Source organism: Patiria miniata, unplaced genomic scaffold, assembly GCF_015706575.1.
Source record: "Patiria miniata isolate m_02_andy unplaced genomic scaffold, ASM1570657v1 HiC_scaffold_10, whole genome shotgun sequence".
NCBI lineage: Eukaryota > Metazoa > Echinodermata > Asteroidea > Valvatida > Asterinidae > Patiria > Patiria miniata.
This window is the reverse complement of record NW_024037048.1, coordinates 11,964,327-11,989,849: the sequence shown is the minus strand read 5'-3', so window position 1 is coordinate 11,989,849 and position 25,523 is coordinate 11,964,327. Positions and strand designations below refer to the sequence as shown.

The following is a 25,523-nucleotide window of genomic DNA, read 5'->3' as shown; positions in this document are numbered from 1 at the left end:
GCAATGTGGTAGCAAGTTCAAGATTAGCTCCACGAAAATCACTAAAGTTCAGTTTTACAAAGAAGTAAGAGTTTTGATTAAATAATCAGTAATTACATTTAAAAAAATATGATTTTTATTGCAATTTGAACTGGTGATTTAAATCAATGTAATTTAAAATACAGCCACCATTTTCCACAGGTATGCATAGCTATTTTTCAGTGTTTATTTATGCCATTTGACATAGCTTTAGTACTATTACTAACCCAGTTATCCCTAAAATAATTCCAATTATGAATAAAGGAAGACATTCTACACAAACTTTTTTAACATTAAAAATGTTCTCAATACAATCTCATAAGTTTTTTCAAAAATCGGGATAAGTAAATATCTCTTAATTATTTTTTACAACTTTTTTTCATCACAACCAAAAACCTCTTAAAATATTTTTTTTATCAAGAAAGTCATTTTTTTAAAAAATTTATAGAGTTTTAAAAAATTTGGTAAGTACTGTAATATTGTTGAGTATTTACATACAATTTCAAAATACTTGTTAAAGCACATTTTTCAAAGTGACTGATATAAATTAATGAGTTGCTCGATTTATGTAGGATTTTTTCCAAAATATGTAAAAAGCCTAGGAAGAAATATTTAATTGTAACTTTCAAATCAGAAATATATAAATCTAAAGGCACTTGCATTGTTCCTCATTCACAAAGTCTTGAAATCATGATTCTTGCTAGACCATTACTGAATCCTCACTTTAATTGTAGTAAGACTCAAAAGCTAGTTTTCACAAACAATAGTTCAAGTACTGCCTTATGGAATGTAGCAATCCATTGAAATGTGATGCAAACATTTTTTTTCAAAAGATTGTTTTCACATACAATGTCTTGAAATCATGATTCTTGCTAGACCATTATTGAATCCTCACTTTAATTGTAGTAAGACTCAAAAGCTAGTTTTCACAAACGATAATTCAAGAACTGCCTTATGGAATATAGCAATCTATTGAAATGTGATGCAAACAATCTTTTTTTTCAAATTAAGTTTGAAATTGAACTTGAAAGTTGGAGCTGGAAGCTTGATTCGCATATATGTATTGTGGAGGATGGTTGAAGTCACCATGTTATCACTGCAATAACTGCAATCACTCCTGGCCATTTGCACTGTCCTCCGTGAGCTGTAACATGTCTAAGCTTTTGAGTAACCACAGGCGATAACACTCTCTTTTGTATAGTCATTTGTCCTCCCTTGTCTGTGAAGGAATGACAATCTGCTGGCTCCTCAGAATTGCCTCCCAACCCCTCTTTGGTAACACACTGTCAAATAAAGAAAGAGCACAAATGTCACCTTGCAATCCTGCATGTACATTTAAGTTAACTCTTACACGTAGCTACAATTTCTAACTAAAATTTCTTTCTTTTTTCCAACTTTCACTCGGGAGGTAACACACTGAGTATACAGTGTTTAAAAAAACGTCGGTGAAGGGCAAAACCTAATTTGATTTATATTACCCCGACGCAAAATTCCATCTTATAATAGTTTATGCGGTACCCGCTGCTATGTACATCAGATTCGAACCGGCCAACCGATCCCGTTAGCTCGGTGGTCGAGTGGTAAGACATCTGCACTAGAAAGCAGGAGGTCGTGGGTTCGAGTCCCACCCGAGTGATTTTTTCCAACTTTCACTCGGGAGGTAACACACTGAGTATACAGTGTTTAAAAACACGTTGGTGAAGGGCAAAACCTAATTTGATTTATATCACCCCGACGCAAAATTCCATCTTATAATACAATTTCTATATTTGTTCATGATAAAGGGAATGGAGACTATTTCATCATATTATAAACCCTCCTATGCTGTGCTGACAGATAAAAAGACAAATATTCAAACCGAATGGCTCTTTTCGATTGTAGTCTTACATTAGTCGGTTGACTAATGGCTACCGACTAATGTAAGACTACATTATTAGTCGAATCTGAGCCACTAACTAGTCAATTGCAAGTAATGAGATGAAAACCAATAAAGGAAGCATTTGTTACTTGACTTGTGATTGACTAGTCAGGGCTTGACTGCTATAAAGAAAAACTTTGTACATTTGTCTTTTTATCAGTTAGCACATCAGCTAGCATTGAATTGGGTGCCAACAACCAACAGCCACCAATAAACAAACAAGAACACCCCAATGTGACAAAATGATAGAAAACGTTAAAAATGTTCAAACATTTAACCCTCCTGCTATTTAAACAGTCACAGACAGTCAAAATTCACTGTCACTTCCCCTGCTATACTTTTAACAAAGGCTAGTCACCAGCAGTCAGATCATATGTCAAGCAAGCACTGTGACTGGTCAAACTGGGTCAACAGACCATGAACAGACAAAGCAGGCAAGTTGTGGTCACAGCTGTTTTATCACTCACCCGGAGTCAAAGCTTAGCTGTATCAAGCTACCTAAGCAGTCCCAGCCAGTCAATCCTGCTTTATGTAGGCTGGGAATTCTTAACTGTTGAAAACAGTCACTTGTTTGATTTTGACTGGGAGGACTACGTGGCACAAAATGTATGTTTGCTTAGGAGGGTTAACATGTTGAAACTGAACTACTAAAGACTACACGTATGTTGAGCAGTGATTTGCTGAGAGACTTACGCTTTGAGGACCAGCGACACCCATGAGGAGACAGTCGGTACCAGGATTTCTCTTTGGTTTTTCAGCACACCATCCATGATCTGCTCCACTACCTCCTCTGCCTTCAGCATGTCTGGTCCACCAATCCTACGTGTACATATACAAGATTGGATGAAACATAGGGATCACTAGCTTCTCAAATTATCCTCTTGAAAAATAATTCTTAAAAATTGTTTAGAAGCTTCAAGCGGTTGTGCTTACAGGGGGCGGGGATAGGGTGGAGGTGTGGTGGCTCAGGGGAGGGGGGGGGGGGGTGGCGAAGGCTGGAGATGCTTTAATTTCCCTAAATTTTGGTGGCCTTCTCCACTATCTACAATATCAAAGAAGCAATTCTACTATTAAGAACTTTCATGAAAAGTTTTGTGTAATGATTGACAATAACTGTTGCACACAATGATCATGTGGCCTTGATACAAATCAAATGTAGTCATGCATTGCAACTATGACCAATGGACCATCATTCTGCATTCAAATTTCAAATGAGCAAAATGTAGTAAAAAAACAAAACTAACATAAACACATTTGTGACAAGCTTTGAATTTCAAATGTCAAAGCTGATAAAGTTCAAGCATGATTTATGAAAAGACCTTTGATTCGAATAGGCAATCCAAATCACTCACCAAATTCCTTGAAGATTGAAAAATAACCGACCTACATGTACATCATGCTTAAGTGTAGAGAATACTGAAGTTTTATATGAGACCAAAGGAAGAATAGGGGCAACATTGAGGAACAATGAATAAAAGTTATCCTGACCTTGTACTGATACTGTGAATCAATCCTGTGTTGATGAACATAGGACACACTACAGTGGTCTGCACCCCCGGCCTTTGGTAGACCTTTTCAATTTCATCCGTCAGAGATTCATGGAGTCCCACAGCAGCAAACTTAGAGGCACAGTAGTCAGTGAGGCGATGGGAACCTTGCTTGCCGGCCATAGATGCAATGCTGACAATGTGGCCATCATTAGCTTCTAGCATTCCTGGTAAGAAACTACGAATAGTCTGCAACCAAAAATAAATAAATAACAATAAAAACTGCAGGTTTGCAGAGACTTTAACTTTTCAGAATTGCTTGGCTGTAAACTGCTGTCCTGTAAAAAGTTTGATGCATAATTGTCACTAAAAGTTGTAGTACAACTTCAATAGGTACTTGTGTAGGTAAAATTTACAAAGTTGTTAAACTAGTAATGGAAGCCGATAATTTACATTTTCCAATGGCTATAGTTAAAGCATTGCAACAGAACATTGCCAATCTATACTTAAATTGATTCACAAGAGCTTCAGTATCTCGACAGAAAAGATTTTTTTCCCCGTAAAAATCTGTGTCTTTTTTCCTTGTGTTACATCTTTTCTTTCTCATTCATGGCTCTGGATGTTTTATTTTAAGGAAAGTTGAGTGAAGTCAGAGTGCCATTTGGTTGACAAATGTCATGTGTGTGATTGTCCACTTCCATAACTATAGCCACAGCAAGGAATACTTTTAACACTTTGCGAAATCGTAGCACTATGACTCAGACACTCTCACCCAAAAATGTGTCAGGACGTTGATATTCATAGTCTGTAGAATGCTCTGCTCAGACAAGGCCAATATGTCTTCACCAACCAGCACTCCAGCATTGTTGATCAGCATGTAGATATTACCAACTTCCTCCAAGACTCGTTCAGCTGTCTCACTCACCGCCTTGGCTGAGGAACAGTCCACTGTGTAGGAGAATGCTTGGCCTCCAAGGTTACGCACCTTAATGCAAATGGCAGGGGAAAATTTAGTCCAAGTAACTTTGACCCTGGCGACTGTAGGGTCAAAGGGAAACACTAGACTTAGAAGGAGGTTTACACGTTTTTTGCCGGTATTTTACATTTCCGTTCAAATCACAAGCAAAAACTCACCTATGACAATTATGTATCCCTTTTTCAGCAGAGGATCCTCTCAAAATGACAAAATGATCAAGCTGAACCCGAAAAAAGAGGTATTTTGAGTGCAACTCTGCGGTGTGCACAACCTTCGTCAGCTGTGTTGTGCACAAAATGACGACTAGCCGAATGTTAAAAAAGGTGATAATTAGCATGATTAGGGTCAACGTTACTTGGACTAGGCAAAATTATGGTCCAAAACAGATCAGAAATATAAACAAACGTGTTCATTTATATCCCGGTGTCATGAGTTTTCGATCAGAAAATGGGAAAATTATTTGAAATTATATTGCTAGACCCACTAACTGGGGCGCTAGATCCCGTTTTGACATTTGGAATTTTGGTCTAATCCCAAATGTCCAAAAAAGGAGTTCTAGCGTCCCAGTTAGTGGGTACGGGTAGGTCTACCCAAGTGCCACTTTTTCAGTTTTATTTACTCACTATTCTAGCTTAAAATTTAAAGGTGAAGTTAGCCTAGCTTGAGTAACGCCACGTGATGAGCATTGGAGTTACTCAAGCGGAAAGATTCCCATGCATGCATATTGTAACAAAATTTGATTTTATTATGGTCCCAATTGCACCTTTAAACTAAATAGAGAGCGCTTTGGCCACAGTAATCCATAGCAGTCATGTATTACATCTGTTCTCAAGTCAGATTAATGCCACAAAACTATTTCAGAGCTTACTTTGTTCAACTTAAGTCTTAACCTACTTTACACCACAATAGAATAGTATTTGGGTTGCAGTCGAACCACAGATGGAGCTCTCGTGGTAGTCTTTATTGTTTACTCTCACAATACTGGGATATAAGTTCCTTGCCCCCATACCTCAGTACTTAGTGTTTATGCAAATATCTCCCAGTACCAAAGACACACTGCATTAGTATGCCTAATCTTGAACTTCTTATGCATATTTTTACCCAGCACTATAAAACCCCTTTGAAAGCCCAGTAGGGCGTGGACTTGTGACTGGGGCATGGTGGTGGATGGTGGTGTGCATTTCAGTTCCTTATTTTCTAAGTTCCTGTACATGTATGGCTGACGGTGGAAGCCTAGTTTAATTTGGCCTTCGTTTTTGTGCAAGACGCTGTGTTCTTTAATTTGCATCACCACCACCACCATTACACCAAAGGGTTCAGTGGTCTGCATAGTCTTGTGAGTATGTTCCAATATTACTCCCCTTGCCCCCAGTAGTTTTTACCTGGCCTGGTTGTAGACTACGGTGTTGTATCGTAGTGGTGCCAGTCTGAACTCTGCTCTGTCAGTAACTATTTCAATTCTATCATTTATATTTACATGCTCTCCCCTGGTTAATTATTTTGTAAGCGAAGAAGCGCTAATTAAATTCTCATTATTTCTATTTTCTGATATTGCATATACTTGGTGTCTGGCCAGACCATGTCCAAATGTTAAAAAAGGCGATAAGTTGGGTCCAAGTTACTCGGACTATCCGTCAGAAGCCTTCTGATTTCAGAAGTAGCATATAGGCCTATCTGACCATCACTTTTCACCCTGTGCACAAACCCTACTGGGTCTGGTCTGAAAATTTCTAAGTGTTTTTCTCAGTAAAAACTCAAAATTTGTCACTGCTAATTTTGACTTTGTTTGAAGGATCACTTTCTGATGGCTGATAGGTCATTTAAGGGGAAAATAAGTGATGGCCAGATATGGGAATCTTTCCAACAATTTTTATCCGGTGATTTGTGGCCACAACACAGACTACTTCTGGAATCAGAAGGCTTCTCTCCGTCAGCTGACAGAGAGAAGCCTTCTGATTTCAGAAGTAGCCACAGACTAGCCCCACTAGTGTGGCCGTCGGTATGCTGCGCTGAACCTAGAGCGCAGCATACCGCGGCCACACTAGTGGGGCTAGCCACAGACATGACAGAATAAAATGGCTAGCCTTCAGAACTGGATGGGACGTTAAACTTTCCCTAAATTAACCCTTCCCCTTACCATTCCATATTATTAATTCTAACTGAAATATACTTACATCTCTTGCCGTTTTCTCATTATTCGCTTGGTTGATGTCCCACAACACCAAGATGGCTCTTTCGCGGGCAAAGTTCAGGGCCATCAGCCGGCCTAAACCGTGCCCTGCCCCGGTGATGAGCACCGTGCGGCCCGCTACCAACTTACGAGACGCCGGAACAATGAGTCGGTAAAAAACCTCCAGATAGGACAGTATAAGTGTGCCCAGTAAGACAGAAATGTCAACAATTGTGCTAATAACTGACATTTTTGGTTTAATTATGTCGTTTCGCCAAAGCAAGGTGACGGTTCTCAACGTCGATATGAGTGCAGCTGCAGCTGGCCTGATGCATTAGCCTTGAATGTAACGCTGATAATGTCAGCGTTACATACAGAATACACAAGCCGCAATGTTGTGTACACAAAATTAACCCTGAAGCGCCCTCAGCTCTATCATATCAATGTACAATATTTAAATCGTGAAAATAATCTCCGAGTTATTAATATTAGGCGTGGCCAAGTAAAAAAATAAGCCAGTTTCTCGTTCCTTCCCGACTTCCTCTTTTTTTTCATTAAAAAAAAATATATTGCAATTATATTGCAGTCAATATTTTGTCTTGTTTCCCAACAAATTGTAGATATGTAGACACAATTTTGTATAACCAAAATAGTCGAGAAAATCGAAGGATCTTGCCATCTTGGAAAATCTGCCATCTTGGGGGGGGGGGGGGGGGGGGGGGGGTGGGGGAGGGAGGGGGGAAGGAAAAAAACTACAACGCCTATTCCTTCTTTTTTTTCTTCAAAAAGACCGGACGGGAAACTCTTTTTTTTTATTCGGCCTTATGCATTCGATATGATGAATGCATATGTGATGATGAACGCATCAGGTCTAGGGGTTGGGAGTTGGGAGGTAGGCCTTCTTCACTTTCAGGCATAAGGCGAAGTAAAAAAAAACATGTTTAGCGTCCCCGCCTGCTTCCTTTTTAGAGGCCGCTTCCTTTTTAGAGGCCGCCTCCTTTTCTTTTTTTTTTGTAAAAGACAAAAAATGATAAATTTTAACAATCTCTGACGAAAGAAATCGTAATTTTAGACTTTTATACCGTGTATAAAGCTGTGGAAATAGTCAATGAGTCCAAGTGGTGGCCATTTTGAAAAAAGCTGGTAAACATCTTGAAAAATAGCCCGGCCGCGTTGTCTTGAAAAATGTGTCGGGCGGCCATTTTGAAAAGAAAAAAAAAAAAAAAAAGGGCCTCCTCCTTCCTTTTTGTCAAAGAGGCAGGACGCTAAACATGTTTTTTTTTTTATTTTGCCTAAATTTACTCTTGTCATTAATTTAGAATGTGCAAATGCCAATCAACTAGTTTATTTGCATGGATTCAAGATGAATTGTCCACATTTTAACACACATTCATTCCAATGAACCTAATTAAAATATCCCTTTAAAAAAAAAAATCCCAAAACACCAAAATAAAACAAAACAAATTTAAACACTTGTACTTTAATAATTTTTTTTTTTTAAACCTATTTCATTTTTGCTCACCTTAGATTTGCAATGAATTCAACTGAAATAACTGAATAACCTGTAATTTTAATGTTTCAATCAATTATAAAAAAAATCCAACTTTCTAAAATGTATACAGATCAAATTGATAGTATAAGACTGACCATGGAGCTTTGGGCTCACATATCCCTCACTAACAAGCTTTCAAGAAAATGATTGTACTCAAATTGACATTTATACCTCTACCCAATGTCGACTTGACCAAGGCATTGGGAATTACTTGCACAATCAAAGGCACAATGATTGATCTGGAATACATAATGGCACAGATTAATTGGCACATGGAAAAGAAGATCCAACTGAAATAACCTAAGGGAACGGGTTCGATGCTGTATACATCCACACACAAAAGCAAAGTCAACAGTTATAGGAAAGAATGTAAACGCCACTTTTTGGTTGTCTACGAGAGTTGAGTGCATTTTCAAAGTATTTTTTAAACAAAATTGGAAATGTTTCTCAGTCCCAGATTCATATCTTTTCAACATGTTTGCAATGACTGACCCTCACTGAGATAATATATGAAGAAAAATTGGCGTCAGGATGCAACATTCTTTCCCAGTTTTACATTGCCCACTATTCATTCATTTCAAAATGTGGTCTTCCAACAAGTTACTTGGCATTGATAAAACATGTTGCATATGAAATCCACAGAAGACGACATTAAGGAGAAAGTCAATGTGTCTGCAATAACATCATTGGGTGTAAAATAACAATAAGAAGTTTGATATTTGTGATATTTACAAGCCATGGCTAGCGATTGTGTACATTAGCTCCAAAATAAAAGATCACAGTGATTTTCATAATCAAATGTATGCTCCATACCTTAATAGTGAATACGTTTGGCATAAAACTGCTTGAATTTCAGAATCACAACTCTCATGTGCACAGCCTAATGCACCTTGTTGATGAAAACAAAACCACTTAACTGGAGGCTCTTATTGAATAATAAAATATTTCCCCACATTTCTAATGCTGTCTTGCAGTTCTTATTCCAGCCGAAATGTTAGCTCCCCAATAATTATAGCAATAAATAAAATTATAACATAAAAGTTAACATACCCACAAATAAAAAAAGGGCATATACATGTATGTACATTTGATGCACGAGCGGTTGAATTCTTTCTGAGCTGACGGAATTAAATGTTATGAATTTGAAAATCGATAAACTGACTTGCCATCTCAAGGGGGAACCATTTTGAGCTAATTTATCAACTTACTATGCAGAGTTCAGATTGACAAGTGATTTACTGATAAAATATATTACATTTGTGTGAGATGTAAATTTGAATATTCTTATCAAAAGCTCTTAACAGAACTAAAGCTCAATATGACCATTAACATACAATACACCTTAAAGTGAAGAATTTGATACTTAAAAATAAAAAGAACCTTACAGCACAAGGTAAGATTTAATGAGCCTTACTAAATAAAAACTTGACTTGAATAAATCAAGCAGACTTAAAAACAAATTAAATGACTTTTGCACTCACAGCCACAGTGAAAAAGTTTAAAAGGCAACTTTTTCAAAATTCATCATGCTTTGTTTCTAAAATGGACAACAAAGAATTGCGGGTGAACAATCTGATGCCTACAGTGCATGACATTTTGAAATAGTAATGTTGAACTAGTAAATTTGAAGCTATGCACTGTTTGCATTTAATGTTTTGTAATTATTTTTCCTCCTCAATTCTTTGTTTTCCCCTCAACGAAATAATGTGAGCAAAGCACGATCTGTGAGTTTGGAATCATGGTGGGTAGGGAGACGAACTGCTTGGGAAACTAATTGGAGGATGTGATAAAAACTGTAAAAAATTAAGTACACTTTATTTAGGCCTATACAAAAAAAGATTTCAAACAAGCTCATTTGGAATAACAATGCATTTAAATTTACAGAATAAACACCACATGTATGCTTTGCATGTAATTTTCACACAAGTTGTAAAAATTGCAAATTAAATAAAATTGTAACCGATTTTCTTAAGAAAAAGATATAAACTAAAAATGCTGGCAGAATACAAATAAGTAATGGAAACTACATGTAAGCAAAAAGTATATACATACAGCATCCAACTGACCAATATACAGATAACCATAACCAAAGTAGAGAAAAATATAACATATAAAGATCTTTCGTAAATGTTTGTACATAAGGATACATTACTCATTATTAAATGCATTATTGTTTCACATTTGGATGTAAGTGTGCTATTTAACAAAAAAAACCCCAAAAAACAAAGGAGACTTCCCTCAAATACCAAACAATATATTGGCACTTAAATGACACACATGTAATACCCCATGTGCATGTATGCTCAATGTTCAATAGAAAACAGTTTGTATCAAACAGACTTGCACTTGGAAGATTGTACACTATTCCACAGTAACATTTCTTTCCTTGCCTCAAACATGTCTTACAGCTCCAATATGAATACATACATTGTACAAACCTATTGAAAGACCCACAATGTTTGCCTGTTTTTAGAGGCTATTCTGCAGACATGTTGCAGGATCTACCAATATTCATGGCAGTGATAATCTGCTTAGGGGTACACCATGACTGTCATGTGATGAGTTGCATAATGAACATCTTAGACCCACCACTAGGAAAAGTGTGCTGATAACATTTCCCACATAAAAGGTGTTGTTTTTTTTGAGAAAATGTCTTCACACTTTCTCTAAGAATGCCCCTAGGTCCTAAAAGACACCATATTGCAGTAATATTGCTGTGTTATATCCAAAAGATTCAATAGCTGTCAACAACTAATGATGACAATCCGAGTGAAAAATGTTCTGGCAGGTCTACTTTATGAAAGGATTCAATATGGAGCATCCTCTCGTTTGCTTGTTTCCTTTGTGTGTGTGTGTGTGTGTGTGTGAGGGTTTCTATTTTCGATTGGATCTTCCGTTCTTGATCTTGAGTTCATAGCAATGAGAGCAGAGGAAGTCAGTGCTCTCTGTGCCATAGAAGTCACAGCCTTTCTTCATGCAGGGCCTACTTCCCTTATCATTGGACTTGCTTTTATTGCCTTTGGAATCTTTGGACTTGACTGGTTTTGCTGATTTTGAAGACGGCTTTGACGGCTGTGGTGATGGAGGTGCTTGAGTTGAGCGTGGTGATAGAGGGGATGGAGGAGCTTGTGGTGACCTGGAGCCAGGCTGGGTTAAGGGAGGCAACAGAGAGGACCCAGAGGTCGACTGATGCGGCTGCTGAGATACCACTTTGGCAGATCGTGCAATCTGGGGAGATCTGGCTGGCTGTTGTTCTGACTGAGATGGGGATTGTTGGTACACACTTGTGGGTTGTAGCTCATGCATTCCTTGCACCAGTTGGCCGATGGCTCCAGGCCTTTTCTCATGACCTAATGGTTTATTGGCTCGGCGCTGGGGCTGAACATTGAGTTGATTAACGAGGACAGTTGACTCGGCAGGTGCATCAAGCTGGTAGCCATGCTGGTAACTTGCAGGTCTGGCACCAGTCAGGGAAGTAAGTAATGGTTGGTGATATTGTGATTGGACCATAGATGCCTGTGGTATAGGATTGCTTTTTGTGTGACTCAAGGGAGCTTGGTAGACATTCAGGTGTGTAGCCTGCTGGTTGTATCGCCGGTAGGCCTCGGGACTAGGCTGCCTGTTCTGGTATCCCTGTTCTTGTCTTGTGTAGCCTTGGCTTACCGGGTATTCATTGTAAAACCCTCTGCTTCTGACCACAGGTTCATCCCAATTCCTTGCGGGTGATGAGTGGGAGGTTGTCAGTTGCTGCTGTTGACGATTCTCTTCTTTAAGAATCCTCTTTAGTCTGCGTTCCTCTTCAAACCTTTCTTTAGCCTTGTCTATGTAGTTCTTGATCATCTCCTCTTGCAACCTGTGTCTCCTCTCACTCATCTTGGATCCTACAATCATGGTTGGGTCTTCCAAATCAGCTAGAGTTATTGGTCCAATTTTTCTCTCTGACAACGGCACATTTTTATCACCGGCAGAAATACCTCCATTTTTGTGCTTTTCAAGCTTGGCAAAGTACTTGAGTTTCTTACCGAATGACCCACGTCCCTTGTCACCTTTATCTAGGTTCATGGACTTTGGGCGGTTGACCTGAGACTTGAGGTCATTTGATGAGGTCCTTAGAGATTGTTGTCCCTCTTGCTCTGACGAAGCATCTTCACTGACTCTGTTCTGGACTGGAATCTTCACCAGACTCAGATACTGATGTAGAAGCTTGAGCTTGTCTGTCACGCTTAGACTTTTGTCTGTCTGGCTGCCAGTTTTCTTAGTGTTGCCCCACTGCCAATTAGGCCCTGGATCTACTGCAAAATGCACCGGCAGCAGCTTGTGGTCACAGTCCGTGATCGGTATGACAACTGCAAACAAATCACAATTACAACTTGTTTTAGTGTTACTACTGGTACAGAAATATCCAATAAAAGAACTGCAAGGATTTCCTAGTTCAAACTCCACATCTACCAAAACCAACTGTCATTCACTAAAGACATTCTTAATAAGACAATTCATTTGACTATCTTCAATACACATATTGGTATTTGAAAACATTAAGCCTGTAAGTCTTAGACCACGAACACAAGTGAAGTTTGAATGAGCACATTTGGCTGAGCATAATAAACTTTGGAGAACCCTTTCCAGCTATTTCCACAATAATTCTTTGGTAAAACTCGTGTTTTACCAAAGAATGACAATTCGTTATGAAGTGGACACAGCTGAAATGATAAATTTGCTCATTTCATGACTAATCCTTACTCGCTCAATGACGGCCATTTCTGTAGGAGAACTGCAACTGCGTATTTTATGCAATCAAGCACGTATTGCGCAGTGTGGACAAATGTTCCAAACACGTGCGCTTGTTGCTCAAAATATGTGCGAAATACGACGCAGTCGATGCGCGTTATGCAATTTGAGGCTCAAAATGCCGATGCACGTGAATGGTATGTAGGTAATGACATCATTTGAACGAGACCTATTTGATATCCCAAATACCGCAATTTGTTAAGTTTGTTACACAAACAGTGCAAGTAATGCGCGCCACAAAGGGTTGCACTCTCTCTAAGAAGACACCGGTATTATCAAACAGCAGCTGGGATATGCCACATCATAATACTAACTAATAGCAAAATACATGAAAAATGTGATAGCGTGACTGATTGAGATATTGTGCAGAAACCTTTGTTGTGTTTCTTACAGACCAAACCTACCAGGTAGAGGGTTGGTGCTTCCAGTTTGGCGATCATAGTCCTCCAAGTCCTGCTCCATAGGCACCAGGGCAGAGAAGTGAGCTGTATCGTAGGTCAGGACCAATGGGGAAGCCTCACACTCTCTATGAGCTACCTCCACAGGCAGATAGATGCCTCCAAAGGAGATAGGTGCAAAGGCTTCGCCGTCAGCATCACGTAGCATGGTGTCTGATACAATGATGATAGGCCGGCGTAGGATATGGGCCAGGACAAATACATGGAACTCTTCTAGGCTCTCGTAGGTCAGCTCTTCCTCATTATCTGTGGGGGTAGGAGGCTTGTCTTCTGACAGTGTTGGTAGGGGACTCCTGGAAATGACAACGAAGGAAATATGTTAAAGGAAATATACAACATTTGTTTTTGCTGTAATTATCAGAAATGGATGGATTTGGGGAGGTTAGTATTTTATAGCAAATATTGTTACACTGACTTGTTGGAAGTTTTGTGTTCGTAGAGGCTGGAAAAACCAAGAAAAACAATCATGCTCCTGTGGTCTGGTTCCCTGACCCCAATTAAGATGAAATGGAGCAAATTATAGACGTTGGGGAATTGTAAGGTCAGGGAACCAGTCTAGCTGGCTTGTAGCATGTGTAATTGCAAACAAAATGCTGACCAACTGGTAAAAGATTTTTCCAATTCTGGTCAGCCAACCAGCATTGGAAATTGATACAAAAATACCAATTTCTTAAAAATGACAGCACACCAGATTCCATGATTTTACAGGATGCTTTAGACCATCAGTGATGTTTGCAAATGTTGTAAATTGCCTTAAAGTGATAAAATATTTAGATTAGGCAAGCATAGTAAAATTGGTCCCAGAGTGCAGAGAATTCTATTCTGATTCAGAATGGCCATTCACTGAAAGTCTTTGTATACACAATGGGCCGGATTCAGCCCACTCTGTTGTTGCTGGCCCTCTGTAATCACCAAAAATCAAAGATCATGGTTTATCAAACATCAGGGCTTGAATTCCAGGACAAAAACGTCTAATTTGCAGGGTTAGTGGTTCCTTAAGTGGTTCCTTACTTGGAGTTTCCAGGCTGTGGTGTTCTTGGCTCGGCTGAGGCTAGACGAAGCATGCCTTTCCATTCCTCCTCCCACTCCTGTTCAGAGTACACAAGACCACACTACACGACAAAACAGACAAATCCATATCAGAAAGTGAGTATAAGTAAACACAATGCAATACACAGAAGACATTTACTGTGCAATATTATTTCCTACCTCTATGGTTACCTTAATGTGAAGACAACAATTTTCTCTTTATACACAAATACACAGTAAAATTCGAGAACTCAATTCGGATAACTTGAAACTCCGTTCATCTCGAAGTCATATTCCATTCCTGTTAAGAGAATAGGATATTATGTACATGAATACCCCCGTAACTCCAAATACCTGCACGGGTACCTCCGTTTAGCTTGAACTTTTGTGCGACTAGTCCATAAAAAAAACACTGCCAAAACAGTCACAAAGCAGTGTAAAAGAGCGTGAAGCTTTTTTTTCCCATGGTAATTATTGCCCAATGCACTTTGTCTTTTCACTCAGGGATGCAGCATGCTTACTGCATTGTGATCAGACTCCAGACCGTAATCGCAACAAATCCTGCCTGATCGCTACCACAGGCCCAATTGTAACCCACACACTGGCAGTCCAATCGCCAGCTCTTTGCGGTGGCCATGTGACCGCATTGGAAACCTTTGCAGATGCGTGTCTTGCTTTCGAGTTAGCCTGATTGCCACTGCTGTAGCAATCATGGAATGGAAATTCCATCAGTCACCTCATGAAATTACTCTTACCATTGCATTCATAAACATTCATTATTTGTTGATATTGTTAATGATGTCTGCACACAGTACCTTCTGATTGACCTCAGTTTGCTGCCATCGCCATCGTCTCTTCAGCCTCTGCATGCGTGGACTGCGTGGGTTCTCTGTTAGTGCATGGTACAAAGCCTTGCGCAGTGTTAACTGTCTGTCATGAAAGCCCCACATACCTAGAAACAGACATGTACATGTATAGGATTAACAGCATTTGTACCCAATGTAAATCGTGTTTTGTTTGCATGTATCATCTCTCTGTACGTAGCTACTAGTTTCAATCATGTCATATGCTAATGCTTAAACTTATTTCCAGCCATAAACTGTACTCCAATCCGGGCTTACTTATGTGCGTCTACCAGACAATCTGTGCACTGATGACTGGTAGAACAGATTAAAATAGCACTCGCATAGCAGATATCATGGTGCTATTTTCATTAAATTCGTTGAAATTTAATTTAAAAAAAATCAAACTTTGCAGGGGAAAGATCGTCAGAAAAATTGGATTTTTTGAAATAAAATCGGAAAAGTTTCATCTGTGAAAAGGAGGACAATAGGAGGTACAAGACTGAATACGTTTACACATTTGTACCTGGTTATCATTTACATCTGAGGATTAGGAACAATGTGCTCCCTGTGATAACAATAACCCTCAGGACCTGAGCCCCAAGTCCTCAGAAGATTTCCATGTACAAACCTTATGGGACTTGTCGAGGAAAAGTTCAATAGAGTATAAAACCAGACTATGTTTGTGTTGTGGGGCATTTTTTTTTTTTTTAAGGGGGGGGGGGGGGTTGGCAATGCCTCTGCCAATTCTGCTGTCTCTTCTATATGAACCTACAAGCTAACGCTCACTAAAACCTGGTTTGTGTGAAGGATGATGTCATAACGCAGCACTGCACGACAGTAACTTATTGCAGTGTCACATGCACCTTGCTGCTGTAACTACTGGCATATTTAGGATCTCACTGCGATAACCTTTTAAAAACTGTATAGAAAACAAAGAAATGAAGATAACGGAGAAATGAAGCATATCCTTCATTTCATTTTTTGAAATATTTTTCCCCTTTCTATCCCTATTTTGAATGATATTGATCTCGCTTACATACCCAGAGATGCAGCATGCAGTAGGCAGTTGCCATCACCAGTAGTTGCCATTGGCCATAAGCGACTACACGTATTGCCATCTGCCCACCAATTGAGTCGGCCTGTAATCAAATACAAACAAATCCAAACATAAACTTCTCAGAAAACTTGGTTGAACAACACAGTAGTCTTCAGCCAAATGAGGAATAATGTACAGTTATTGTACAGTGCAAGTCGCTATACTGAACATCGCTACACCAAATATTCGGCTAAACTGAACATCATCCATCAGTCCCAATTTTTGTGTACAATGTACAAAACATTGTTTGAAAAATGTCAACAGAAGAGCTATTAGTGGCTATTATTTCCCCAAATAGAAGGGGAAAGCCACCCATTGCTGTAGGTAGTAAGCTCAAAACTGTGTAATTACATTATTTAATTACATTATTCAATAGTCGGCACGTGTTCAAAGTTGTCTCTTAGTAACTACAAGGGCATGCATGGTAAAGTTCTGAAGAGCGCTAGTTATTGAAAAGTCAGTACTGGAGCACCGGCAGCTTAAAATTGCTGTACCGAAAGATCGCTATTACAACCAATTTCTGTGGATCCCGCGATGTTTGTTATAGCTGCGTTGCACTGTACTGTGACTATACGTATATTGTATAGACAAATGTCTGATTATCAGTCAAGCCAAGGCTCTGAAGCTAAGCACTCTGTGACATTGGAGACCTTTTCATGTCTACCAGTACCAGCACCATCACCATGGATCCCCTCGTTTTCAATGTTAATTTGAAATATGTCTGTACATGCAGATGCATGTATGAAGTTCAACATGATGTTGTGATTTTGAGTGCCTTGAGTAGAATGAAACCTCCAACCATGCAGACCTTCAGATTACAAGTACAGGCATCCTAACATGACTGAGTTGCTGCTATTTGAAATTTGAATCCTGCGTAATATATGGTCTTGTTATAGACCGCTTGCAGACGCGTTCGATAATTGACGCGCTAAGCAGAGCGACGCCATGTTGTGGGACAAAATGTGCGTGAATTGATATACGCCTGTCCCACAACATGGCGTCGCGCGCCTTCGCGCGTCGATTATCGAACGCGTCTGCAAGCGGTCTATTGTCTAGGGCCTGCATGCCTTGCAACAGGGAACAACAGTCTCTCAATATCATATGTGGCAGAAAAGCTCACAGTAATCAAAAGGTTGCACCTCAGTGATTGAAGTGATTGATTGAACACTAAGTTACAATCTTTATACATGTTATATGTTTGACCTTTTGTTACCCCTCACAGATCACCGAGGCGAATGCTTCCTTGGGTGTTAAAAATGTCATATCCCACATCACAGCAGTCGATAATTGTTAACTACATGTATACCCTAGCATGGAATTGAACTCAAATCACACGTTTGAATCTTCAAATATCTGTCCACCTACAAAACAGCAATTTATACTGCATGCTGGTCCTATGTTTACCATACCAGTGTTTTCCAGGTTGGCCATAGTGGTCACCTCCAGCAAGTCCTTCTCCATAAAGGCACGGAACTCAGCCGGGAAGAGCGCCAAGTCTGGAAGAATGAAGGTATACATGGGTGTGTCTACTAGATGATGCGCGTGCTCCTGCTTGTCTTCTGTGACTTGCTTGCGGCTCAGATCTACGAGCGCACAGTTGGCCTTGGATATGCCACGCTGGAGTTTCTTTATTGCTGGGGACAAAATAATACATGTTTATGAAGACTGAAAACTTGCACATGAGGGAAGCCCTATTGCTGCTTCGTGCAAATGGTTTTCGGTCTGTCTCGATCAGTCTATAACATGTAGGCCCATCAGTAGGTCACATTGTGAGTGCCCCACGGCATGATTCGGTTACTGAAAGCCAACGTTTTTATACGCAAAGTGGGCCAGTTCAGGCGCAAAAAGTGGACACATTTGCCGGAGCCCTATTGCTGCTTCGTGTACCGGAATGCAGGAGAGTAACCATGTGTGTTTGATGAACTGTCTGAGAGAAGATATACATGTACTGCTATCATGCTCATGAAACACAGATGATGTAGCAGCTCTATCTCACACATCATACAGAGCTTAACTTGCATAACACTGTTCTTTTCCTCAAGGAATATCAAGTGCTGCAGTATGGCTGCATTGTTGCTGCTTAACCCTCTTCAATCCTCCAAAATCCTCACGGCGGTTTGGGAGGATTTTGGAGGATTGAGGACGAATGGTGTTTGAAAACCATGAGGATTTTGGAGAATTGAGGATGAATGCATTTTGAGAGGCAGGACTTTCTGAGGATTTTGAAGGATTAAGATGCTTGGTATCCTTCATTTGAACAGTGCAAAAGTTTGGAGGATTTTGGAGGACTGCGGATGGTTCTTAGCAAAAAGGGCCAAGGGGTAAGGGTTAATTGGGCCTAGTGTCCCTTCATGCCTGCATGTCATTCTCAAAGACAAAGATCATCAAAGTTTGTCAAAATGTGTACAATAAACCCAAGTTTGTCCAAATTTGTGGGGTAGTGTGCTATTTGTCTACCACACAAGATGAAAACTCAAAGACATTTAGACAGTTGCTTCTCCTGCAAAGTTTATCACTGAATTTTAATATTATGCCTTGATATAAACAATGCGCTGGTAAACAAGATGACTTTGAACTTCCCTATAACAAATGCTAACTTGCCCAACATAGTAAATATCACATTAACTGAGTGACTCAGATTTTGGCAAGATTCAGTTGCTGTTCTACAATTAAAGCCAGCAGCCTGATTGCTTATATCCTGTGCGATAGGCGGTACACAGCTTGGACAGATAGTTAATCTGTATTTTAATCCCTTCAATCTTGTGGCAGGGATATCCTGGGTCACTTTTCCCACTATCAGCTACATCCCATAAGTGGTAACATCCAGGCCTATATGGATGTGTACTCACACATTTCGGGATCTGTAATCCTTGAAGCAGAGAATGGTACCGAAAATTTAAAATGAAAATTCCTAAATGTACATGTTCAATTAGATCTACATTTGTATGTTCAGATCTCTTGAATTTCTAGGTCACATCGTTGGAAATGGAGTGCTGAGACCAAGACCAGGCAAGGTGGAACAGATAGTTCATGCTGTGAGACCGGTGAGTAAGAAAGAAGTAAGATCACTGATGTTATGCTGAAAATAAGGAGCTGCCACTGACTGTAACACAACTGAAAAAAAATGGTAAAAATGCCCCAACCACTCCAACGTAAACTTGACTTAGTACACCTGTAGACATACAATGGTACAAGTGTGGAGTGTAGTACTGTAACTGTGAAGGCAAAGTCAATACTTACGTGCTGGTGACCTAGGAGGTGCATCCTTCTCATCCTGTGGAATGGAAAGGCTGCGTTGTGTAGAGGACTGTGATGACGCTTCCTTGCTCCGTTCCCCTGATGATGGTGAAGAGCCCTCACTTCTTGATGAACCACCCACACTTGCATTACTCATAGAGGAAGTCACTGCTGATGTAGTCATGCCACTGGACTGTACCACTTGATGCCCAGGTAAGGCATGCTGGGTTGTATCTTGCTGGGTGGTGGGGGCATGATGGGTACCTTGTGTTAATTTAGGGGCTTTGCTTTGTGAGGGTATGACCGGTGCTTGCGGGGGATTGGTGGATGGGGTGGATGGTGCACTGGTTGGCAGACTACCAGTTAACTGGTTGTAATCATTCATTGCAGCAGTCCAATTCCATTGTTTCCCTGTCATACAATCAACATCCAAAATATCAACTCAAAACATGATTCTAACAATAACAAAATATTTACAGCGTGTCTCAAAAAAGGAACAGCAGTCCAACAACAGTTTTTTTCTGAGGAAACTATGAATGAACATTCTCCTGACGACGGGCGGAGCATGCTGTTCGGGGCGTTGGGTCCCTCCGGTTCTTTTCGGGGCCACACGTGCTCACGGGGGAGATTTGTTCACGTGGTGCTACCGCGGACTTATCTTGTCTTAGTATCTTCCACCATGCTAACCTTCTATTCTCACAGTACAGGTACACAGTAAATTGACATATCTTACTTGCCTACAGAGATGTTATAAGTTAATTTTTTTTTTAATTTATGGATTTTTTGTATTGATATATGTATTTTTTTGGGGGGGGGGGGATGGGCCACAACACCAAGCTTTTACAAAGTGATCAGAGAGATTCAGTATCTCTTGAGGCAGGGTTTGGCTTTTGCATGGACATTCAGCAAATGCAGAAAAAGCTCACGACCCGTTGGCTCTGCCGCCCCTACTGGCCATAAGGTCAGCTATTGGGAAATAATCTGGCAGTTCTTGCCACACTGACACAACTGAAGATGTCAAAGATTCCAAAAGAGAGTAACACATCTAGGATTGATAGCTGTAGTGAAACATCTTGCACGGATGGAATAATAATAATAATATATAGTGCTTAGCGCTTTATACCAAAGATCTCAAAGCGCTTCATAATTAGTATCCCTCTTCATCAGGCCATGAGACCAGTTTCTGCAGCAGCTCGAGATCAGCGCATTCTGGTCTCTACCTTCACAGATACCCATTTATACTCCTGGGTGGAGAGAGGCAATTGTAGTAAAGTGTCTTGCCCAAGAACACAAGCACCTTGTTCCCCATCACGGTTCGAACCCATGTACAGATGTACCATGGCACGTGAGTCGAACACTGTAACCATTGGGCCACAGTGCTCCACAACTGAACAATGTGCTTCTGCCAAAAGAGTAATGTATTCACCATTTTAACCCAATTTAAAAAAACAAACAAAAAAGCCTTTAAATATTTCCGTTATAAAAAAATTAAACATTATACCCAGTAACAACGCGAATTATAACTGAAAACCCCCGGAATTTCCACCTTTGTTAACGTGTGTAAAGGATATTTCTTGGTTTTGTGGAAGTTGCTTCAGTTTGGATATGGGCACAACACCATAAATCATTGTTAATAATGCTCATGACTTTTGTTTAGTCTTCAACATAGGTTTTGCTTTCGACTTTTGACTTGGTTAATTTCACCATCACCCCCAAATTGTCAACACAGATTTACCCCACTGATATTCACAAAGATTCTATAGCCTCATACATACATGTATTTAAGGGCACATTGCAGAGCACAATTAACACTGATATATACATGTACATGTACATGGAGTTGGTTGGGCCATGCATGGTTGGGCAAGTGATGCTATGAAAAACAACTGAAGGGCATACAATCATCAGTTAACCTCAAAGTAACAAAGCTTTCAATTATTGTGAACTGAATCATTTCTGAGTCGGTCACTGCACAATTTGTACTGCACAATCTGTACATCAATACCAATTGATATGCATTGGACCATAAAGCAAGTTATTCACGGGTTATTCACCACTACACAGTTGGGTGTGCACTTTTTGGAGGTTGCAAAATATGGAGGAATTGCAAAATATGTATGCTTGGTATTCCTGGAATGATAGCCTGTATACATTGTATGTACCAAAGTTTGGCCTGAAGGCACCAAGAGGTTAACATGCACATGTTCACGTTATGGCCGAGTTGGGTCAACCATGTCAACATCAACCAATGATAAAAGTTAGTAAAAATATGAAGAAGAAAAAAATGTAAACATGACATTTATTATGTCAACACGATTGCGTACATGCTGTATTTTTTTTGGGGGGGGGGGGTTAAATTGTGAATGAACATCAAATTTCTATTTTTTCAAATTGACATAACGCAATGAACAATATTATACAGTCCTATATGTGTGAATGTTCAGGTTTCTCATTTCTATTGACATGTATCAATCGGCAGTTTCGGCACTACAAAAATGTACGTATGCAATTAAATTGTGCAGGATCCATACAGCAGTGATGATTAAGACCACAGTGAAATGTATTGTGTTCACAAATGAAAAACAAATTGAAGACTGTGATTGTAGCAATATTTAAAATCGTGATTTTAAAAAAATTTCTTTGCCACCAATGTTGTATAGAAGTTCATTTTAACCGTAAATCAAATGAAAAGGATCTATGTCAGTTATATAAAACAAAATATTGAGTGGCTTTAAATTGTGAAATAGAGGAATGTTATCGCTCGGTAAAATCTGGACTTTTCCATTTCACTCGGCTTTGCCTCGTGAAAGAAAAAAGTCCAGATTTTACCTTGCGATAATATTCCTCCCATTCCACTCTGAGCCACTCAATATTTGCATACTACATGTACCATACCAGCAAGGAGATCTGCAGCTAGTCCAGGATCACAGCCTGTAACCTCCACAAACTTGGTAAGCATGCTGTTACGATCCATGATGACTGACCATCAATGCAGACACATGCAGCTTGATGATGTAGTATGGCACATACAGTGCAAGGCAGTTGTCTATAGGCAAGGACAGCTTCAAGCAAGCGTTCTCATGGTAGTGACGACATGAAGGCACTGATTAAAGTTATGCTTCAACTGCTGCATTTTAATGGGGTGATCTGTTGGAATTAAACATTATTTGAAATGGAAGGAAGCATTAGTACACATGTATTGGGTATTATTACACTTCAAATATAGTTTAGTCAAACGTGCTCCTTTCATTGTCAATTTTCCAATAAATCTTGGGGGGTTAAAGTAGCTATCCCACTATTGGTTGGCAGCATCTAGGAACCGAGCTAAGCTCCTAGACTCCTAAGTATGCAACAGTAGATACGTCAATTCAGGTTGCTGGTACAAATACATGTTTTCATTGTTTGACGTAATCCCGCCTTTGCTAACAATGACGAGGGCAAATTGCAACTTGAAAATAAAAAGGGCAACCCGCGCCATGCATTGTTCGACACACTTATTTGCTAGGCATTAACTGGAAATCGACACAATATGGCATTTTTTTTTCAAAAAAAAAGACTGGTTGAAATTTCACAATCAAGACAATCGTCTTGGCCTTGCCCCCTAATTTCCCTGTAAAAACAAAATCTTTCCCTTGTCATGGTGCTTTTTAACAATAACATTGTCAACTATGTGGACTTTAGGTGAGTTTAATAAACCTTAAAGGGAATAGAAACATGTATACAACATTTGCAAACATCAAAAAATAAAACTACCAAATTATTATGAAATAATTTACTGGAATATTAGTAAATGACAGTCTAAAGCATCCCTTTAAATCATGGCACCTGGTGTGCTGTCATTTTCAAGGAAAGTTGTATTTTTGTATCAAAACTGGCATTTTTCAAATGCTGCCCCCAATGCACCATATTTAGTTAGTCTGCATTTTGTTTGCAAACGATTACACAAGCAAGCTAGACTGGTTCCCTGACCTTACAATTCTCGACGTCTTAAACTGTTCCGTTTCATCTTAAGTGGTGTCAGGGGATCAGACTACAGGAACATGATTGTTTTCCTTGGTTTTTAACACAAAACTTCAAACAAATTAGTGTAACAATATTTGCTATAAATACTAACCCCCAAATCCATTTATTTCTGAAAATTATGTACAGCAAAAGCAAATGTTGTGTTCCCTTTAAAGTCGAGTTTCATCCAGCACCAGATTTCATGAAACTCATCGCAACATACAATGCATCGCAGCGCTTCGTCTGATATTCAACAAAGAGTCGTCTCCTCTCGAAAAGCTTTTAAAACGTAAAAATGGCAGACACGCAATGCAGATTTAAAGGAAAACAAGCTCGTGATAGACTGTATAGCTACTTTGAAATTGCAACTGCAATATTCCAAGCTAAATTCATAATTAGTTCAATGCATTTTCCATTTACAACTTTACAAACATTGTCTCGGTATACTCCTGGAACTATGAGGCTCCACTACGTGGAGCCTCATAGTTCTAGGAGTAGTCTCGGTATAGTCTCGTTTATAGAATTGTTTTGGCATAAAACTGACTTAGAAAAGGACGCTTTTCATTTTGCGACGCGTTGAACACATCGCAAGTTTCATGAAATGGATCATACGACTCGTTGCGAGTTGCGACGTGTTACGCGACAAGTTACATGTCGTAACTGGGGTTGCGATGTGTCCCATACGCTTCGTGAAATCGGGTGCTGTTGTAGGAGCAGAGTCTCGATCCACTATCGCACATGCTGACTTCCAGAACTGTCAAAGCTGGAAGTATAGCCCTTGCTCATTAGTTGCTCAGGCCATCACCATAAGGCTTGGGAGCATATTCACAAAACTCAAACTTAAGAGTTTTATAAGACAATATAAGTCAAACCATGCATGGTCAAACAAAAAAACTAAGCACCCTGCTAACTTACAAAAATGTAAGTGGGGCACTTAACTAATAACCTGGTATTCACGAAAGATAGTTAAAAAAGACAGAACTGAGTCCCAAACTAGGCATGCTAGGATATAGGAAAGAACGTATAAAAAGTATCCAGACACCGCTTCTTTGGTTGTGTACAAACATGACAAAGTCTATGGACAATAATGATGGAGAGTTGACATGATTGACAATGACATGGTCGAGTGCATTTTCAAACACTCTCAATCCTTATCTACACTACAGTTTTAATTTAAGGCTAGGCTTACCAAAATTGGTCCCAGATTCATGTCTTTTCAACATTTTTTTCTGTGACTGACCTTCATTGAGATAATAAGCCTATAATGATGAGAAAAAATTGCGTCAGCAATGCAACATTCTTTCCTCAAGGACTTATAAAAGAAAAAAAACAAATGCTGACATACCTTTCGTATCGTTCGCCACATGAATAAAGGCGTACTGCCGGGCCACGGCCTGGCCCGGAAGCGATATTTTTTTTCCATACCACGCACTCGCTATGGGCGTATATCGAAGTACGTCGAGTTGCAAGTCAGGTGCGCTGCGCCTTCTACGTAATTCTCTATATCATAGCGACTATGTGGTATGGAAAAAAATTGAGGCCTGGACGTGCACATAGCCGTTATGCTTACCGCTTGATGGCGCGCTTGTTGACTAACTGAAGAACGTTTTTGTCGTCTGCACGTGCATTATATATGTTGTGCCCATTCTTGAAAATCACGCATTCTCGAAAATGGGCATGCACATTCTCGAGAATGGGCGCGCATTCTAAGAATGAGCGCCCATTCTTAAGAACGAGCACGCGTTCTTAAGAATGAGCGCTCATTCTTAAGATTGGTTGGGAATATCACGTGCACAATTTATGAATTTTGCCCAATCTTAACAAACATTGCACGACATAATTATGTTAAATGAATTGTATAGCGGTTAAAAGGGAAACAATTCATATAAAGAGGAAAGAAAATGTGCTATGCTTCTGTACTCGTATAATTACGATAATTTGAATCAA

General features: G+C 39.6%; 2 protein-coding genes across 3 annotated transcripts; both read right to left on the bottom strand.

Annotated features, from left to right (window-relative positions):
- Positions 1 to 92: 92 nt before the first annotated feature.
- Positions 93 to 6,944, bottom strand: LOC119738219 (17-beta-hydroxysteroid dehydrogenase 13-like). The gene is made up of 5 exons (XM_038213007.1): positions 6,574 to 6,944; positions 4,196 to 4,408; positions 3,425 to 3,672; positions 2,630 to 2,755; positions 93 to 1,301 (listed from the first exon to the last, which is right to left on the bottom strand). The coding sequence occupies exons 1-5, from the start codon at positions 6,817 to 6,819 to the stop codon at positions 1,220 to 1,222; spliced, it is 915 nt and encodes a 304-aa protein (XP_038068935.1). The 5' UTR covers positions 6,820 to 6,944; the 3' UTR covers positions 93 to 1,219.
- Positions 6,945 to 7,883: 939 nt separating this feature from the next.
- LOC119738178 (OTU domain-containing protein 7A-like) lies at positions 7,884 to 24,967 on the bottom strand. Of its 2 annotated transcripts, none has more exons than XM_038212929.1 (9): positions 24,922 to 24,967; positions 22,470 to 22,721; positions 19,578 to 19,985; positions 17,747 to 17,971; positions 16,282 to 16,380; positions 15,212 to 15,348; positions 14,379 to 14,479; positions 13,314 to 13,660; positions 7,884 to 12,467 (listed from the first exon to the last, which is right to left on the bottom strand). In XM_038212929.1, the coding sequence occupies exons 2-9, from the start codon at positions 22,546 to 22,548 to the stop codon at positions 10,996 to 10,998; spliced, it is 2,868 nt and encodes a 955-aa protein (XP_038068857.1). In that variant the 5' UTR covers positions 22,549 to 22,721; positions 24,922 to 24,967; the 3' UTR covers positions 7,884 to 10,995. The 2 variants fall into 2 exon arrangements, with proteins under 2 accessions (XP_038068857.1, XP_038068866.1); XM_038212938.1 differs by lacking the exon at positions 24,922 to 24,967 and adding an exon at positions 24,766 to 24,895.
- Between the last annotated feature and the right edge of the window lie 556 nt (positions 24,968 to 25,523).